The 21,656-nt window shown below is 38.2% G+C and overlaps 1 protein-coding gene across 11 annotated transcripts in view; it reads right to left on the reverse strand.

The window, feature by feature from the left end:
- VPS13B (vacuolar protein sorting 13 homolog B) overlaps positions 1–21,656 on the reverse strand; it is a 931,639-nt gene that overhangs the window by 177,279 nt on the left and 732,704 nt on the right. For all 11 annotated transcript variants that reach the window (XM_077809935.1, XM_077809942.1, XM_077809940.1 and 8 more), the window contains one exon: positions 14,732–15,434. In XM_077809935.1, coding sequence (XP_077666061.1) covers positions 14,732–15,434 — 703 coding nt within the window. The remainder of the gene's footprint in view (positions 1–14,731; positions 15,435–21,656) is intronic.

Genomic DNA, 21,656 nt, shown 5'->3' on the forward strand with positions numbered 1-21,656 from the left:
TTAATACATTTAAAGAAAACCACTTTTCACTTTTTAGGATATTAGTTTACTTTCTGTATCTCTCACACCTTGGACTATGAAAGTTTAACAGGTTCACTTTGGTTTATAGTTAGCATTTAGTTAATTTCACATGCAGTTTCTCATGCACTAGCATAATGTGGCAACCTGTTTTGCTTGTAAATGCTAAAGCAGAATGTTTGGTTATTTTATTTGTTTCACTGGCTCCCTCTTCTCTATTATATCAAACAAACTATCTGTCTTCACTTTCAAGGGCCTCCACAACCTGGCCCCACCCAACTGTGATCTCTGATTCAGTACTGAAAGGTCGCCCCCACTTCTGATCAGCCCACGGTGTCAGCTGCCATCTTATTAAATTTTCAAACAAGCAGCTCTGTGCTTTCTCTCATGCTGACTCTCACACTGGGAGAAGTTCCCCATAAACATCTGCAAAACTACCTCATTATCCTCCTTCAAAACCCTCCATAGACCTCTTTGCCATGATGCCTACTAAAAACTTGACAGTGGTTTGGCTGCTGGTGTGCTGAGACGACTGCCTATTGTGCTGATCAATATACCCTCACTGTTTTCCTGAACTCTCCTGTTGGTCTGTCTGTATCAGTCTGTTGTCTTGTACTTAGACTGTAAACTCTGTGGGGCAGGGATTGCCTTTTTGTTCTGGGTTTATAAAGCACATAGCATAATGGGGTCCTAGTCCATGACTGGGGCTTCTATGGTAATACAAAATAAATAATAAAAATAAAAAATTGTTTTCATTGCAATTTACAGAACAGAAATATGGAAACATTTATAGCAGCTTAAGGCTAAATTCTGGGACATATTTTTCCAAAGCATCCATTGAATACTTTTTGATAGGAAGTTCACAGACTTTTTGAAAAACTAAGGAATGCAGATACCTATGGGAAACTTTAATCCATCTGTTCCAGGTAGTCCAATTTGTGCTTCCCTATAGCACTAGATGTGGCTGTGCTGGGAAGTGAATTTACTCTAAGGGGAACAGGTGGCACTGCAATGGATTTCTTTAAGGATTCTGCCAGCGCCTGGAACTTTAAAATCTTAGTGGCATACCACAGGAGTCTACCAGCAGAGGCTGCCTGACCTGATCTCAGCCCCGCCCTATTTTGCTTGAGCACCCACTAAAGCAGGGATCAGAGTAACAGCCGTGTTAGTCTGTATTCGCAAAAAGAACAGGAGTACTTGTGGCACCTTAGAGACTAACCAATTTATTTGAGCGTAAGCTTTCGTGAGCTACAGCTTATGCTCAGATAAATTGGTTAGTCTCTAAGGTGCCACAAGTCCTCCTTTTCTTAAAGCAGGGATGAGCCTCTATGTCCACTCTTAGTGGACCCTCGTGCCATCACAGGCCTGGACTGAAATAAACAATGCATTCACTATGATCAAGATTGCTCTTTAGGTGGCCTTATAATGGCTGTTTTTGAAATGGTTCTTTGGAGGAAGTTGGAGACATTCTGTGCGTAACAAATATTTCTTGGGAAATTTCTTTACTTACAAATTACCAGGCTGCACATTCATCTCTCTAAAAACAAAGAGAAACACACAAACAAACACACAAACAAACACAAAAAGAAAACATATTTTTCAAAAATGTCCTGGGAATCATGCTTAAGAAATGAGGCTACTAAATCTGGACTGCATTACACAAAATAAAACAAATATGGATTTAAAAATATTTATAAATATATCTAATACTGTTATGTTAAAAACAACTGCAGACATTTCTACTTAAATGGGATTGGCCAATAAGCAGTTGTGAGAAATAACAGTGCTGGCAGAAGATGTCACTTTTGTTAGATTTTGTTCCAAGCAGGGTGAGTATGGAATGAAAATGTTGCTTTTACTTTTAAAATAGGAACCTGCTCACAGGTCAGCTCACAAAGCAGCCATTCCCTTTAACAGGAGGTATTAAGAAATCAGTATTATTTATTTTATTAGGATATTTATTTTGATATGAAACTCCTATCCCTGGCTCTCAGAACCACCATAGTAATTAAGATTTACAATTACAAAAATAAAACTCGGACTAAGCACAAGTGTTTATTGGAACATCCATACACAACCACAATTCTACTTGCCCACAGTTATGACACTGTAACAAGCATCCCCTCCCCCACTAGCTGTGTTGCAGAGGGGTGTGATTTCAGAGAGAGGCTTGGGGGAATGGGAAGTGTTCTTTTGGGGAATGGGACCACCTGTTGCTAGCTCTAGGAGAGGCAGGCACTGCTGTGGGTGGGCTCTGGATGCATTAACATATGTTGGATATATTTCATTATGTGGTCTCACCACGTTCCTTTGGATACCCATGGTGCTACAAAATCAATAGTAACCCTTTCAGACAAACAAGGACATATTGTTTTCCTAGTTGTTTTTCTTTAGCATCAAAGACATTTATAAATAAAAAATGAGAAAGAAAAACATATATCCTGCTGAAGAAGATTTTGCGACGAATATCAGACATGCCAACACTAAATTTCACTCACTTTTCCCTATCCATACACGTTTCTTACTTTTTTCTCCCACTATAAATTGCCTGTGAGAAATATCTGCACTTTCACTTTTAAAAATTAGCTGTCTGCAAAAAGGACAGGATAGACTTTTCTGGCCTTACTGCATTCTAATGTTTTTCAAGACCTCTCACAAATTTAAGACATATACAAGGTTTACTGTGTCAGTTTGGATTTCTTTGGACTAATAATGACTCAAGATGTCTATTTTGCTTACAAACTGAAGGTGAAAACATTTAATGTCTACAACATTTTATGTCTACAACGTCACATAGTTCCACTTGCTACATGACAGAGCTGCCACTATAAAAATAAATGAATAACTGTGTCATAAATGTTTCCTTCTTTCTCCAAAACTATATAATGACTCCCCTATGCCTCTCCTCCCCTACCCAAAATTTACACTGGTGTTAGTAATTCGGTGACAGGTTTAAGGTACGACATCACAAACAATAATGGCTAGAAACAGGTGCTTTATCCCATTTCAGAACTGAGAATCTCTCTTTCCCAGTTCTATAAGTTTTTTGCTCTTAGCTCTGGCTTATATGATATTGGACTTTCAAATCATTATATTATGATGTAAAGAAAAGTTATTTTAGATTAATTTTGGAGGTTTTTAAAAATTACTGCATAACCTTTACACATGGAACAGGCTGCAGTTGGAATCTAGATTTAGTCAGTTTCGCACTGCACCTGCTCAGATTAGAATCCACTCAACCTTAGACCCATATTAATTAGCCAATCGGGTACATGTAAGCACTAGGCAAACCAGAAAATAGGACAGATATATTGTCCTGACATATGGATAGAATTGTACTGAATGGCCTACTTTCATTCTGCCTCAAAGTTAAATGATAACATAAATAAAAATAGTAACAACAACATTTAGTTTTTCTATACTGTCTTTCTTCCTCTTCTTCCATATTATAAATGGAGAAACTGAGATGGGAAGATCACAGAGCCAGTCAGGACAGAACCAGGAACAGAGCTCAGTTCTCTGGACTCAGTCTCCGATGCCCTATGCACTGGGCCAAAGTACCTTTCAAATGAGTTGGTTATCTCTTAATGAATAAGGATGATTTAACATAGCATTTAAGCATAAGTTTAAGTGCTTTGCGGGGTGACATGATGAAAGTCCACATAACACTGCACTAATTAGCATATTTGGCAGCATTCATAACAGAGAAGCCAAGAGTTGAAGAGGCATGACACCAGAATTACCCTCTACACGGTAGATTTGCTCCATCAAGAGCAGGATTAATTCACCCTGGAAATGAAATACTGGAAAGTCTGCACTAGTGATGTCTGTGCCATACCTATTCTGTGCATGGATTGTAGGTGTCACAAAAATCTATTAGCTGTACTTATTCTCTTACTTTGCAACCTGGGTATTTTGATATATGGTTCCAAATTCACCATGGGCAAAATAGAGTTTGTTTGTTTATTTCACACAATACTCCAGTTGAGGCCTTATCATCATGGCAAATTTTGTCAGAAAATGTTTACATTTTGGGGAAGCTGTTCAAAAGTCTGATATCTGAGAAATTGTTTTGGGGTGCTTGATTAATGGGCAGAGGACAGGTGTGGTGGTCAACAGTTCCTGGTAAATGCAATCGTTATGGCTTTCCAGTTTATCATGTGGACAGAGCTTGACAAATATTGAAAAATACTTTTGCTAACATTTTGTTTAATGAATCACTTGATGATTAATTGTTCTGTTCATTCCCTCTGGGACACCTGGCATTGGCCACTCTCAGAAGACAGGATACTGGGCTAGATGGATCTTTGGTCTGATCCAGTTTGGCCATTCTTATGTTCTTATAGTTTTTAAAGTTGAGAATATTCACTAATTATTCATACCATTCCATAAACAGTATGACTAATGAAAAATAGATGTATTAAATACATTATTGGAACAGCACCACAAAATTAATCAAATAAATTATTCAATGAGTATGACTTGACTGTGTGTTTATACCATACCACATACACCACAGGTAATATCCATGTGATGTATTGTGGAACCATATTATAAATGAATTTATCATGCATGTATAATCACCTCACTGTTGTCTGGCAACTATTAGTCTTAATTTATTTCCCTGGGGATTTACAACATTCTGAACCCCTGAGTCATCATTGTTATCTAAATCAATCTGCACAAGAAACATTTCTGTGTTGTTTTACAAATGCAGATATCCCACAAAATTACACCCACGTGAGGATGGACAAAATTCAGGTTTGGAGCTTTTCTACACATGAACATGTCTCAGGAGCTATACTGCATGAGAAATGAGAGATTTCTAGCTTCATAATAGAATCCTACTCTTGCTTACTCTCCTACAAGGTTCTGAAATGATGGACTTTAACTGTATTCTTTTTTTTCCTGTAGAAGGCCTATAAATTATTTTATAGGTTTTTACAAACCCTGAGCCCAGTACAGTTGGATTAATAGTAACTATGGGGCCTGCCTGTACAGGGATACAAAAATATACTCAATCCAATCTTTCAAAACATTCCTAAAATAGTTTTCTGTAACATAGATGGTATATATGAAATGCACAATGGGTTTGGGGGGTGCATAATGTTTTTACTGGCATTTATTTGGGGTGCCTGCATAGCTCACTCATAGTTCTGCCAGTTGTGAGTAATGGGGACATTGCAAATGAATGCCAAGAAAAAATTTATAGCACACCATCACGCATGTCTCTTTCTTTCTTTCTGTATATATATTATACACACACACACAAATATAAACTGTACCTCTACTAGAAAGATTTAATGAAAACAGCACTCATTTGTAAGATGTAATTTAAACACTTTTCCAACAATCCCTGATATAGGAAGGAATACAGTAAATGGCTGTACAGAGAAAACAGAAGCTAATTGGCTTCCTTCAATAAACTTTATATTGTTCTTTTATTTTGAAGATACATGCATGTCTTTCAGTCAAAACTATTAGCAGGTGGTCAGAATATGTCAAAGAAATTCGCCTGAATATCAATCATACCAACTGACTGCAGTAGTTTAACAAATGTGGTGCAAAGCTCCCGATGCTATATTTTATGGCAGTAAATAATGTAGTTCATGGCAAATTGCCCTCAAAAAACGTGTGGTAGATCCCAGAAATAAAAATAATTTGAAAAACCACCATGTTACCACATTGGGATGATGGTGTTAATCATGAGTGATGGAACCATGAGTTATAAATATGGTAGGTCTTCCCAAAGAAGAGGCACTACAAACTTTATATCACAGCACTATCACCTATTTTATTTAAGCCATATACTGGTTTTATTTTGGTATCTTTTTATGCTTTTATGCTGGGATTTTCAAGAGAATTTATGGCCATTAGGCACTGGGAGTTGGGTGCCTAACTCTTTTATACGCCTTTGGAAATCCCACCCTTTACTTTCAGACACTAAGGACTAGAGCTGTTTGAATAACTGATTTTTCAGTTAGCTCGTAGTTCTAAAAAATGGAAAAAACTTTTCCTTCTGGGTCGACTTGCAACTGAAACATATTGGAATTTTTGGCAAATTGAAAAGTCAGAAAAAATTCATTTTGGGTTGATTGAAATGTTTTCTTCCAATTTCAGACATTTTTAAACTTTTTATTTGTTTTTAAATAAAAGCAAAGGAAACTTGGAAATGAAGGATTAGAGTCACAAAACTCAAGAAAAGGAGCAAGAAGTGGTGCTGATACTGCTCCCTTACGCCTAATAGTCCAGTGGATAGGGCATTCACTAAGGACATGGGAGAGACTGGTTTGAATCCCTGTCTGGAACAAGAACTTGAACATAGGTCTTCTACATCCAGGTGAGTGCCCAAATCACAAAATTATTGACTATTCTGGAGTGTGTTTTTCTCAATTACTCCTCTTCAAACTGTTCCACTTTGTAATTGTAAATAATTAAATATTATTTGGGCCTGTCAAGGTTCCTTCCCCACTCTGAACGCTAGGGTACAGATGTGGGGACCTGCATGAAAAACCTCCTAAGCTTATCTTTACCAGCTTAGGTCAAAACTTCCCCAAGGTACAAAATATTCCACCCTTTGTCCTTGGATTGGCCGCTACCACCACCAAACAAATACTGGTTACTGGGGAAGAGCTGTTTGGAAACGTCTTTCCCCCCAAAATACTTCCCAAAACCTTGCACCCCATTTCCTGGACAAGATTTGGTAAAAAGCCTCACCAATTTGCCTAGGTGACTACAGACCCAGACCCTTGGATCTTAAGAACAATGAACAATCCTCCCAACACTTGCACCCCCCCTTTCCTGGGAAATGTTGGATAAAAAGCCTCACCAATTTGCATAGGTGACCACAGACCCAAACCCTTGGATCTGAGAACAATGAAAAAGCATTCAATTTTCTTACAAGAAGACTTTTAATAGAAATAGAAGTAAATAGAAGTAAAGAAATCACCTCTGTAAAATCAGGATGGTAGATACCTTATAGGGTAATTAGATTCAAAACATAGAGAATCCTTCTAGGCAAAAACTTAAGTTACAAAAAAGATACACAGACAGAAATAGTTATTCTATTCAGCACAATACTTTCCTCAGCCATTTAAATAAATCATAATCTAACACGTACCTAGCTAGATTACTTACTAAAAGTTCTAAGACTCCATTCCTGGTCTATCCCCGGCAGAAACAGCATATAGACAGACTGAGACCCTTTGTTTCTCTCCCTCCTCCCAGCTGTTGAAAGTATCTTGTCTCCTCATTGGTCATTTTGGTCAGGTGCCAGCGAGGTTACCCTTAGCTTCTTAACCCTTCACAGGTGAGAGGAGCTTTCCCCTGGCCAGGGGGATTTCAAAGGGGTTTACGCTTCCCTTTATATTTATGACAGGGCCAGAGACAGAGAATGACTTGCTGGTGGTTGTGGCACTCCCTTGAGAAGGGGGATACCAGAGTTCCAGTCCCTGCTCCAAGCAATACTTAATTATTTATACAAAGTGGAACCACTCAAACAGCAGAGATTGAGAAAGACCCACCCCAGAACACCTACAGCCTCATGATCAGGCCAATTACCTGGGATGCAGGAGACCTGTGTGCAAGTCCTTGCTCCAGAGCAGGGAATAAAACCTCTATCTCCCAGTGATCTAACCACTAGGCTGTTAGGGGTGTGTGTGTGTGTGTGCGTGTAAGTGCGCGCACACTGTCAGAGTTTTGTGATCGGTGCCTAATGGTATGTCTACACTGCAATTAGACACCTGCGGCTGGCGTGTGCCAGCTGACTCAGGCTCACGGGGCTTGGGCTAAGGGGCTATTTAATTGCAGTGTAGACATTCGGTCTGGGACCCTCCAACCTCATAGGCTCCTGGAGCCTGGGCTCCAACCCAAGCCCATACATTTACAGTGTAATTAAACAGCCCCTTAGCCCCATCCCTGCAATGCTGAGTCAGCTGGCATGCGCCAGCTGTGGTTTTTTAACTGCACTATAGACATACACAATCTCCTTGTGAATCTAGCCTGACAATGTTGAAACAGCTCACTTCGATGTTTCAGAAATTTTCTTTTTCTTCCACCAAAATAATTAGCCAAAATCAGCATAAATTTGTTTTGATCAACCTGAATCTGCATTTTCGGTGAAAAAAAGATATTGTCTGAAATATTTTTCCCAGCTCTATGAAGCACCTGATTCTTCTTCATTAAAGTTAATGAAACTTTTAATATTGACTTTAGTGGAGGAGAATCAGGTCCTATGTTCTGCCCTGACACAATCTCCCCCTCTCCCTACTGGGTAAGAAGATTGATGGCACCAGCAGTGGAAAAGACAGCTCAGAAAGAAGTGGGAGAGTGCATTCCTGGGAATGTACATCTGGGTTCCTCCTCCTCCAAGGGCTCCCTGCCTCCCATTCTCCTGCAAGGAGGAAGCTGGGAACTCGTGGCCCCATTGGCTCCCCAATACTTCATAAGCTTAAACCTCTTCCCAGGGCGTGTGGGGGGGCGGGGGGCTCTTGTTCCCTTTAGCTGCCCTCCCTGTATTCATAGTATAGGGACAGTGTTTTTAGGATGCCGACGATCTGATCCATCACGTGTTTGGGGATCAGTAGGAATTTTTGCCATTGGGCCAAACTGGCAGAGACTAGGTAGATTTTTTCACCTTCTTCACAGCATCATGGAGAAACAGTTTTGTTGAAGCTAGTAGGACTTAGAAATTAGTATTAGGAATTTGTAATGTTAGGAATCACAACAGGTGGCCAGTGTCCTATACAGATAAAGGCCAAAAGGGTAGATCTCAAGTCTTTGCAGACCGAGGTCCCCACTTGGTAATCTCTACCCCCCACTTGTGGATGGAGGGAGAGAGAATTCAGAACTGAGCTATGTTCTAGGAGTAGGCTGGAGAGGGTCTACCCTGAGTTATTGGTTATAAGGTGGGAGCCCTGTATTCCCAAACTCAACCCACCAAAGTGCCTGGTATATGAGAGACAGGGCAGGTGGGCATATAACATCCTTCCATAGTGGTAATTAATAAAGTTGTGGCCTTCCTCTTAATTCCATCTAGGTCTATCTTCATTCACCTGAATGTCCTGATCAAAAATGCACAGTTCTCATTAAGTCAACGTTAGTGGTACATGAGTATCTGAGGGTCTGTTTTAGATCTAAATAATGCATTGATATAATTTGATATGAAGAGATGAAGAATAATATCAGTTTATAAAGGGCTTGAATTTGATCACTTCATCCCATTTGGCCTATCTTTCCTCAAACAGTTCAGCCATTAATCTGACACAGGCAGGAAGATATTACAGTTCTCTTCATTGCTTTCCTCTGGTCAACCACATCTCTATAGATGGTATTTGGTTTTAAAACTATATTGATGAACTATCATTTAGTGGCAGAAGTCACCAAAAATTCTAAAATAATTTTTTAATTATTATGGTTTTTAAAATGCAGACTTTAAAAAAAGCCAAATAAGGCAGCAAAATTACCCTGTTTATTGATTGCTCTATGTTTGCAGTAACTACTACAATGTGCTCACCACACATTGGGAGGGAGGGGTCTTGTCTGCCCAGAAGAAAATGGATGTTGCCCCTTTAAGGGCCCCCTTACAACAGGGATCGAGTGGGAGGGGAGGGAAATCTACAGGAATGGACAGGAAGGGCACGAAGCAGCTGAGTCCAGACCTTCCTGCTGACTGGAAGAACTTGGGGGTATTTATACTCTATGCAGCCCCGGATAAACCCTCTTTTACTGGGATTGGGCAGGCAGCACCACCCTGAAATCTGCAAAAGGACTGGGTTTCCTCATGGCCTGCTGCAGGCATTACGCCAGTCACCCTTTTCAATGGGGTCTGGGAAGGAATTTTTCCCTCACTGCCAGTTTGGGCAAGATGGGATAGTTTATTTGCCCTCCCCAAAGAAGGTCTAGACCCAGAGGAATGAAGTTGGGGAGTTAGATTATAATACAACAACTTAGTGTCTAAAACTTGTGGCAGATGTCCAGTGCAGGTGTTCATTATGGAAAGGATATGGATAGCAGATAAAATGGACTGGAAAAGGATTTGAAGGAAAGTATCCCTTAAGGAAGATGAGGAAGGAGGGTTTGGGGCTACTAAGCATCTGGTACAGTTTGGAGCCAACTCTCCTCTTTTTTTTAGCCCCCTTTAAGAGAGCTGAGGAAGGAAGGCTCAGGGTTCCTACACCTGGAACATTGGGAAGCTGACTTCGCTCTCCTTTTATAGCCCCCTTTCGTCCCACACAAGGAGGGGGGGCAGCAAGGTGTCAACAGAAGTGGATGTAGAACAAATGGATAAATTAAACAGTAATAAGTCACCAGTACCAGATGGTATTCACTGAAGAGTTCTGAAGGAACTCAAATATGAAACTGAAGAACTACTAACTGTGATACGTAACCTATCGCTTAAATCTGCCTCTGTGGTATATGACTGGTGGACAGCTAATGTGATTGCCAATTTTAAAAAGAGTTCCAGAGGCAATCCTGGCACTATAGGCCGGTAAGATTAATTGCAATACCAGACAAATTGGTTGAAACTACAGTAAAGAACAGAATTATCAAACACATAGATGAACAAAATATGTTGGGGAAGAGTTAACATGGCTTTTGTAAAGGGAAATCATGACTCAGTGATCTAATAGAATTCTTTGAGCGGGTCAACAAGCCTTAGACAAGGGTGATCCAGTTAACATAGTGTACTTGGACTTTCAGAATCCCCTTGACAAGGTCCCTCACCAAAGGCTCTTAAGCAAACCAAATAGTCATGGGATAAGAGGGAAGGTCCTCTGATGGATCAGTATCTGGTTTAAAAGATAGAAAACAAAGGGTAGGAATAAATGGTCTGTTTTCACAGTGGCAGGGTCTCCCAAGGATCTGTACTGGGACCAGTGCTGTTCAACATATTCATAAATGATCTGGAAAAAGGGGGAAACAGAGACATGGCAACGTTTGCCAATGATACAAGATTACGAAAGATAGTTAAGTCCAAAGGTGATTGTGAAGCATTACAAAGGGCTAGTCTACACTGGCAGTGCTTTAACGTGCCTTGTGTGGTTGCAGTGCAGCTCTAAAAATACCCTGCGCTCTCCCAGCACTCTCAAAAAACCACCTCAACGAGGGGGGTAGCTACCAGCTTTTACACCCCTGTTTTTTCACACTCCTGAGCGAGAAAGTTGCAGCGCTGTTAATTGCCAGTGTAGACAAGCCCAAAGTGATCTCACAAAACAGGGTCAATTGGAGACAAAATGGCAGATGAAATTCAATGTTGAATAAATACAAAGTAAGGCACCTTGGAAAACATAATTCCAGCCACACATACAAAATGATGGGTTCTAAATTAACTGTTATCACTCAAGAAAGATCTCGGAGTAATCCTGGATAGTTCTCTGAAAACATCTGCTCAATGTGCAGCAGCAGTCAAAAAAGAATGTTAGGAACCACTAGGAAGGGGACAGAAAATATCACAATGCAGCTATATGAATCCACGGTATGCCTGCACATTGAATACTATGTGCAGTTCTGGTCGCTGCATCTCAAAAAAGATATATTAGAATTGGAAAAAGTACAGAGAAGGACAACACAAATGATTAGGGATATGGAACAGTTTTCATATGAGGAGAGATCAAAAAGACTGGGACTGTTCAGCTTAGAAAAGAGATGACTCGGGGGGGGGATAAGATAGAGGTCTATAAAATCATGAATGGTGTAGAGACAGTGAATAAAGACATGTTATTTACCCCTTCACATAACACAAGAACCAGGGGTCACCCAATGAAATGAATAGGCAGCAAGTTTAAAACAAACGTAAGAAAGTACTTCTTCACACAATGCACAGAGGAACTTATTCCCTGGGGATGTTTTGAAGGCCAAAAATACAACTGGGTTTAAAAAAAATTAGATAAATTCATGGAGGATAGGTCCATCAATGGCTGTTAGCCCAGATGATCAGGGGAGCAACCCCCTGCTCTGGATATCCCTAAACCACTGACTGCCAGAAGCTGAAACTGGACAACAGGAGATTTATCACTCAATAATTGTCCTGTTCTGTTCATTCCATGTGAAGCATCTGGCACCAGCCACTGCTAATAGACAGGATACTGGGCTAGATGGTCCATTAGTCTGACCCAGTATGGCCATTCTTATGTTCTTATCATGTAAATGGTTCCAGCAACCAGGCATGGCTGGGACCAACTTGGGCATCATAAGTAGTATATCAAGTAGTATACAATAAATATACAGGGAGATCGTCATCACTCTGCCAGCAAAAGTTCTGAGGAATCAAGTGTTTCTTGCAAAGAGATAAGGATAGCAACAGATGGGAAGAGGAGAGGAGAGGAAAAGGTAATTGAAATTAGAAAAACAAAAAAGAGAAGAGAAAAAAAGGTTGGAGATACAGAGCCAGGGAACCTTCTACCTCTTTATGTTCTCACTCTACCGTATTCTCTTAGCCATCCAATCTTCCTTTCTTTTCTTTACTGTTTCTTCCTTGAGTTAATCTCTTCCACAGACAACCATTTAAATGCTAGTTAGGTGTTATTTTGCACAGTAACTATTCATTACAGCTGAGTAAAAATGTATTTTTTCTTTATGAAACTATTTGAAAATGAAATGTGTTGTATGAAATTTGGTGAGAGAAAAAATAGTGATGTCACCCAGAGCCCTCATCGGATCAATAATCTCCCCAAGGTCGAGGTCTGGAAACAATTTCTTTGGGTAGTCTTGGGTAGTCTTCACCTATATGGGTCCTGATTTGCCCACATTTTGGTCCCTAATATCCTAGTGGGCTAATGGAATGTCTCTTGGCATTCTTGCCCCACTGGCGGTTGGTAGAGGGCAGAATTGTAATGCCATTCACGGTAAAAACGTAAGATTGACCACAGTGGGTCAGACCAATGGTCCATTTATCCCAATATCCTGTCTTCTGTCAGTGGCTGGTACCAGATGCTTCAGAGGGAATGAACAGAACAAGCAATTTATCAAGTGGTCCAGTCCCAGCATTTGGCAGTTAGAGGTTTAGAGATATCCAGAGCATGGGGTTGCATCCCTGACCATCTTTACTAATAGCCATTAATAGCCCTATCCTCCATGAACTTATCTAATTTTTTTTTTTAACTCAGTTATATTTTTAGCCTTCACAACATCCCTGGCAATGAGCTCCACAGGTTGACTGTGCATAAAGAAGAACTTCCTTACGTTTGTTTTAAACCAGATGCCTATTAACTTCATTGGGTAACCCCTGGTTCTTGTGTTATGTGAAGAGGTGAATAACACTTCCTTATTCACCTTCTCCACATCATTCATGATTTTATAGACCTTTGTCATATCTCCTCTTAGTCATCTCTTTTCCAAGCTGAAAAGTCCCAGCCTTATTAATCTTTCCTCATATGGAAGCTGTTCCATACTCAATCATTTTTGTTGCCCTTCTCTGTACTTTTTCCCAATTCTAACGTATCTTTTTTGGGGGATGTGGCAACCAGAACTGTATTCAGTATTCAATGTGTGGGCATACCATGGATTTACATAGTGGCTATACGATATTTTCTGTCTTATTTTCTCTCCCTTCCCTAATGGTTCATAGGCAGACAAATAAATTTTCAATCAAAAAAGTGACTTTTCATTGTTATAAATACTTCACATGAAATACAGCAAATATTACATCTACAGAAAAGCCAACAATTGGCTGCCTTCATCTAGGGAAAGGAAACTCTCATAATACCTTACTGCTTAGTTGAGGGAGAGCCTAAAATATATTATTTCCTAAGTAGCATTTATTAGAGTTATACAAAAAATTCTGATACAAATAGGAATTTGGTGAATTCTGTCTGAAATTCTGCTATTTAGCTTAGGGGAAATAATTTTTCAAATACCTGTGTGAAGTTGAATACTTAAGAGGAAGCATCGTACCCACCCTATGCCATGACTGGATTAGTCACTTCTACTCCATTTTTGGTGATTATGTCTGACAGTGGTCCATCATCGATTCAGGAGGAGAAGAAATTATAAGAACGGTCTGCTCCTTCTTCATCCCTCCCCCATGGCAGTTGCTACTTCTTTCCTTTTCCTTATAGTGAGTTGAAGTCAAACCTTCCCACTACCACCATCCAGAGTTTTAAAGACCCTACTGGGGAAGTGGTATGTAGTAGATAGGTATGTCATGAAATTGCTGATTTGCAATTTAAATAGTTCTTTATAAAAGGTTTGCTAAAAGTTTTCTCAATTTAATGATTTTACACATCTTGCTCTCTGTTTTATTTGACACTATTAAGATCATTTAGAAGACTACTGTAATTTTTGTACAGTTTATGATCAAAATACTATGTGTTCTGAAAGTATTGCTTCTAATTTTAGCAGAGGAGTAATATGGGAAAATATAAAAATATTTTCAGCCATAAAAATACCCTTTATGAAAGAAACTTGACTTACAACTCATTGCTTATCAGATAGGTTCAGAAACTCCTGATACATTAAAGTACTATGACAGCCCCTATTATTTTTCTGGGGCTGAGAAAACTGGGTTATTGAAGTTTAAACCTTAATTCATTTCAATCATCTTCTATTCTTAAATTCGGTTCAAGTATGAACAAGTAAAGTTTACATTCTTTTTTTTAATTAATATGTCTTGTCTAGTCTACCAGCGCCTTTCTGTTTGATCATCCCTGAAACTTTGAGGAAGCCTGATTGTTATGGCAGTTGTTAACACCCTCTTGACTTTAAATGGTCTTACCTGTACACATGTAGTCTGAGGTTACTCCTTTAAGCACAGCATCAAACACTGATATTTCCACCCTCTGCTTTCTGTGGTGACAGCTCAAGAGTACAGAAGGCTGGGATACAACAAGATGCAGAAAAGGGTCTAACCGGAGGTCACCAGTTCCTCTTCGACCAGGCTGTCGAACAATAGTTATACCAAGGGCTTGTCGAGCAGATGACCTTGTAGAAGCATGAAGACTTTCTAGTGACAGTAGACCTGTTTTTCTCCCAATGGGCAAAGAACTGTTACTGTTCAAGAGATCATCTGCTGTTACTGATGAAATACATGCCTGACTGAGCTTTTTGGTGTCTTGGCTACCACGTGAATCTGTTTCTGGAAGGTTTAACGAACTTTTGCTTATTTTCTCACCATCTTTCTGATCTTGCAATGATTTAGATTTAGGTAAAGGAGTACATGAGTAAGACATCAAGGAGACCCGGCTTGCTGTAATAAAAATGTCAAAGGGAATGAAGTTCAGGTTCTTCACAATGGAAGACTGTCGGGAAGGACGTGCAATGCGGTGTTGGCTGGTGCCACTATGTTGTTCTATTTGAACTATTCTGATTTTAATGCTGTCACTGCCAATGCCACTGTCTTGTGCACCACTATAACGTGAAGACGTGTCAACTGTTCCTCCATCAGATATATCCATTTTTTTCTGTTCTTGTCTGGAAACCTGTGAAGGAAAATATTATATTATATTATTATATCCATATCCCAAGTATTTCCATTTCAGTGGCAGCAAACAATTGCTATTTAAACATGATTTCAAAAAACGGAATTATAAAAAACCTGCCAAGTTAACTTTTAACAAAGTAATCACTCATGAAAGCACAGCAGGTGTCCGTTCTGAAGAAATGATGACTCACATCTGATGAAGTGCCAAAGGAATATGTGAAGGGAAAAAAATTGAATAACGATTTCTAGGCTCAAACTACATTTTTTCAACTAATTCTTTATATTCTAAAGAATCTAAAAGAAATACATGGGTTAAAACAAAATTGTGCCTCCATGAAACAATATTATATTTGACAATTAGAAAAAGGTTGACCATCAGAATTTCTTCCACGTTTTGTGTGTTAAAACTTAAAAAAAAAAAACAACCCCATTACCATTAAAAATGCTTTAGCATGTTTACACAAAATAAAAAAGTACTAATTAATTTAAAATTCATAAAAAAGATTAAATGGAAATTGTAACTTATAAATATTGTGTTGTAGGACTGGAAAGACTGTTTTCTTAGTCACGCAAGTACCAGCTGCATTATATAAAACAACATGGCTTACTGCTCAGGTAAATAGCAGCTACTTATAAAGTTTGCCACTATAATGGTATAAGTAGTATATTTACTCACTACAGTTTTATGCATTTGGCTATGACTTCACAGGATCTCATCAAATAGAAATGTTTAGATAGACATCACTGCTTAGAGCAACACTTAAAAAAGACAGATTTTAGCTCTTGTCACAGTGAATACTACTAATCAAGAGTTAGATTGTGCCTTTAAGGCATACCCTTCAGCAGGGGGCACTGCACAGCAGAAGCCCCAAAGAGCCATTGTTTCTGAGGCAAAGTTTAAATCCTCCAAGAAGGGTGGGGGGACCAACCATGGCTGCAGATATACTCTTTTATAAGGTGTAGCGTGTACTCCATAACAACAACAATAATAATGACGATGCAGAGCCAACTCCACTGACTGGCTGGAAGTGAAGTAGTGACATGAGCTCACCCTGTCCTGCTTCTTTGAGGAGCCTAGAGTCACTGCCTACACTAGTCACAAGCACCTCTGGGTGCAGTGAGTGAAATGTCTCTGGCCCCTGCCCTAGAACCTGTTGCAAGGTGATGCCTCCTTGTTACACCTTATCCTTACACCTTCTGTACCCATGAAGGGAGAGAGACAACCTGATCCAAAATATACAATATCTTCCATTAGAAAAAATATAATTGCAAATTACATGTACTTACAATATTATCCACAATACAACATAATGGGAGTGAAGGGCATTGAAGTATTGGATTTCTTTCTCCTTAGTCTTTCTACTGTATAACATACTAAGATATTGGTTTCTTTTGTTTTGTTTTGGATTTTTAAGAAAAGCTGAGGGGTTTTATTGGAATTCCTTTATATCATGCAGTTGTGGCACCTTAGAGACTAACAAATTTATTTGAGCATAAGCTTTCGTGAGCTACTCTGAAACCTTTATATTGTGCTTTTTTTTTAATCAAAGGGAACAAAAGCAAAGATTTCCTTAAAAATGTAAATATACTAGAAAAAAGTATTACCAGGGAAATCCTAAACAGAACCATTAACTAGCTGAGATTTTCTTTGAAAAAGTTTTTGTCAGCTCTGGTTACAAACTTTTCAGCTTCACTCGTACATATTATTCAAATCACCAATAAAAATCCTTGTGGCTGATTTCTATGACAGACTAATATCATTGGCTCATAAATATGATACCACTTTTAAGGTAGTCTTTACAAAAATAACTTACTAGAAGCAGCCTTAATGAATCATTGGACTATGAGCAAGGAACTCCTCAGCCAGTGACTCAATCTGATATTCATCTTTCTACCTCAGTCTCCTCATCTGTAAAGTGGCAATAATATTGAACTATCCTAGATCCTGTGATGATGGGTGCTTCAGAAATGCCAGGTGAAGTTCCATGATGTGGATGTGCTTGTCTCTCTCACCAACAGAAGTTGGTCCAATAAAAGATATTACCTCTCCTACCTTTTCTCTCTAATACCCTGGAACCAACACTGCTGCAACATCTCTGCATGGACAGAAGGGCAGTTGTGGAGAAATCCTGCAATGGCACTTCATGGTTGGCACTCTCCACAGCACAGTGGAGGGGCCTTTGGGCCACCACCAACTGTATGGATGCAATGGTCAAAATAGGAGCATAGCAGCTCCAAACAGGTCCATAGCCACCTGCTTAGCCCTGTGAAGAGAGGCATCAGGTAACAGTGGATGGAGGCTGCAGACTCCTCTTGTGCACCCACTGTAGTCTGCCATTCTTCTGCTACTTGCAGCAGAATCATGACAGTTTCCCTATGTTTAGGGTGAGCTGGATTTGGCCATAAGAAATGAAAATTTCAGTTAGTGAAGGATAATCTATTTTACAAATGAAAAAACTTTTTACAAGTACTTCCAGTCTGCAAATTAATACATTTTCTTAGGTTTTTATGGGTTTCGTTTGATTTAGAAACCTACTTTTTTCTTCTTCTTCTTCTTTTCATTTTTCAAAAGTAAATTTAAAATTTGTTAAATGTACTGACCTGGATAAAACACCTGCAGGAGGGGAAGAGGGTAGCTCTTCCTCTACTCCCAGTTGGTCCGTGGCCTTTTTGCTAAGACTACCAATATGGGTGCTAATTAGTCCCAACTGTGGAGTTTCCTGTGATGTGGAATCTGACTAATAGAAACATTACTGAGACTACCAAATCAATTCACATATGTCACCGAACAGCAGTCAGATGGTAACTTCTTCTGATCCGTACCAAGCAATGAGGAACACGAACTAGTGACCCAAAGGTGAAAGGTACTGTATTGAATTACCTATCAGCCACACCACCTAGCTCCATACTGAAATTTTGATATTCACATTTTCTTATGTTCCTATTATAAAGATTGGAACAAACAAGTAATAATTTGCAACACAGTTCCTCAGTTTTATTATAAAATTTTTGAGTACAAAACAAAAGTAGCAGGAATATCACAGGAACTTTGCATATCAATCTCTTATGGAACTCTTGGCAAGTTACTCAGTTAAGTTTTGCCGTTAACTTTAAAGTATGCCTGGTAATAAAACTGGGCATCAATTAAATACTCCTTTAAATGGGTGGCGGTGGAGGACTCCCAATGGAAAAACTGAAAAGAGATGTTTTGATTTGTTATGGAATAAATGGGCCAATACTTTAAAGATGTCAAAAACAGCAAAATCAGCTTGCTGTTAGCAAATATAATGGTAACATTTATCATTGGGCTGTATTATATCAGTTCTCTTACTCTTTACATAACCCATTTAAGATGAACAATAAAAGTTTTCTTTAATTAGCTACTGGTGTGCATTAACATGATCATGATTAAACCATAAAAACCAACTGTACATTACTCTCGTCCCCTGTCCCATATGTTTTAAATTATTTCGTTGAAAATGTACTTTGAGTCCCTTTTAAAAGTTCGACCTTCTGCTTTCAGAGAATTAAATGCATATTACTGTAGTGGAGAAGATAATGTTTCAGACCTCCAGGCATATATTAAACACACTGGCAGCACATTAGACAAAATGCTTTACTTATTAGATACTTCCTATTCTAAACAGTGTCATCAAAGGCTAAAAACAAAATCCATATAAAAGCTGCACAATGCTTCCACACAGAACCTGTGCCAAAATCCCTGTACTTTCCAACTAATGAGGAAAGGATGTGTACTCTTAACATATGAATGTAAGATTTTCCAAGCATTCACTTTAGGAAACAGGACTATTGATTCCACATGGCTTATGTTAAATGAAACTGTATTGGTACAATAACCTTTAAGATATCTGGCATGATAACTGTAATTAAACAGTATTCAAAGGAATAAAACAAAAGGGAATTTGGTTCCACAATGGCTAATTAAAATAAAATGAAAAAACACAGCATGTCATCTATCAAGATAAATTGTTATTGTTTAAGAACTATTTAAATACTGTTAAAATATACTTTTAGATAAAATCTGAAAGGACTGGAAAAATATTTGTGGCTTAAAAATGGATAGTTTGGCGAAGAAAAAAGTTTAGGACTCTGAAATTTTATGTTGAGAAAATAGCTTTAAAGCTTTGAGCATAACCAGATGGTACTTAAATCAGAGGAATTCTACAGTCTCACTGTCAGAATGAGTTGCAATATGAAAAAGTTTTCAATAGCTAGAAAAACATGTCAACTTGACAGTTTACTTCTTAGATAACTTCAATGCATTTTCCCATCCTTTCACAGTTACAGAGCTTATCAATACTAGCCACCAAGGAAAAGGTGTTGAAAGCTACACTAGTAGCTAGGGAACTGTGGCTAATTCTGCCTTTTCATGTGTTGAGATAGGTAACTTTACTAGCTTAACCCCTTAAGTTCAATAGGGCATACAGTGAGTGAGTGAGTGAGTGTGTGTGTGTGTGTATATATATACAGTGTGTATATAGTGAAGAGGTATGATATTAGCATGTACTCATGAACACGCACTGTGCAGTGCATCACAAAATCCAATGTAAATAAATGGAATTGCCTTTCCAAATTACAATATTGAATAAGCAGTTTTGTTTATGGTCTAGGACAGACTAAATCCGGTAACTTTTCTTATTTATTTATTTATGGCCAATTTTGATATGTTTATTTATGAGAGATTTTTGCTAAAAGACAGATTCTTCAGAACTCAACTTTTTAAAGAGGAGCAAAGTAAACTACCCTGATACATTTTGAAGATGGTAGTTTAGATCTATAATTAATATATTTTTCAAACAAAGGGGAAATATTTTAAAACAAGTGACGACTTCATTGTTATATTGACTGTGTTTTCATTTTCTTGATTCTTCAATCATTTTGATCAGCAACATGTGTCTATATATACAATGGTCGCACTTAAAAAGTTCCTACCTGTTTGAGAGATATGACTGGTTCTACTAGTAGTCCCTACTTTAACTACAGAGAATAACAGTCCAAATGATAGAATAATTGTAAGCAAAAGAATCTTTTGAAATGCTCTAATGTACATCTGCATACTTTTTCCAGTTTCTAATATTAACTATGGTTACGTAACGGCCCTATTGAAGTAATATTTCCAGCTTGCAACAGTCATTCCCTAACTCTGATCAAAATAGTTTCAGCCAATCATGAGATCATTCTTCACATCATATAAATTATGGAAAAAGTCACAAGTGTGAAACCACAGAATCAAAGTGCCAATCACATCTGGTACATCATTGTGACATGTGACCTAATTTTATTGCTCTTGCTAAAAAGTAGTAGTATTTTCATGGAAATAAACATCTTGTCTATCCTATAAAAGCAAATACAGAAAGAGAATTAGTTCCAGTTTTTTTTTAATATTGTCCTTAAACTAGAATTATAGAGAAAAAATATTGTGGTTTTATTTCAACTTTTTTTTTTTTTAAAAAGTCCTTCATCTATCAAAGCATCTTAAACCAAACAGATGCAAATCTATTTGACTACTATCATTGTAGTTTAAAGATCCTTTTCTTTGTTAACTACAGTTTTCCACATTGTTTTTATGAACATAACAATTAAAACTAATGACTTGTTTTGCTTTAAAAACTATTTATACAAATGAACACAGATTATAATTCTGACAATTATGAAAATTTTTTTCCAATCTGACATATAATGTGAAATGTTAAGAAATACACATTTTTGAACTATCATTTTAAAATTATGTCACTGTTATAGTTCATAATTTTGTATTTTCAGTTTGTTGAATTTTAAACTAAAACGTCAATTCTGCAATTGATCTTGGCAGGCAGACTGTGCCCGCATGGATCCAACCGCAAGATGAGGATCTAGTCATTTGACTACAGACGTAGAGTCAAAAATCCAATTTGTCTCTCATTTGAAGAAGCTGTTTTCACAAGAGCTTGCTGCACAGCAAAGGCTATTTTAAAGTTAATTTCACTGAGCATAATATTCTACATGATTTCATATATCTACTCCCAATTGGAATGCAACTGAAGTTTTCACAATACTATAGTAATTATGCAAAAGAGCAGAACTAATAGGATGGTAAGAAGTACTATAGTTTCAGCTTCCTCCTTCATGAAGTAATTTTTCCAGGTCTTTGAAGTTTGAATAAGAGGCTACTGTCTGTTAAATATCAGTTCAAATATTCATATATGAAAGCTGTGCTAAA

Source organism: Eretmochelys imbricata, chromosome 2 (genome assembly GCF_965152235.1).
Source record: "Eretmochelys imbricata isolate rEreImb1 chromosome 2, rEreImb1.hap1, whole genome shotgun sequence".
NCBI lineage: Eukaryota > Metazoa > Chordata > Testudines > Cheloniidae > Eretmochelys > Eretmochelys imbricata.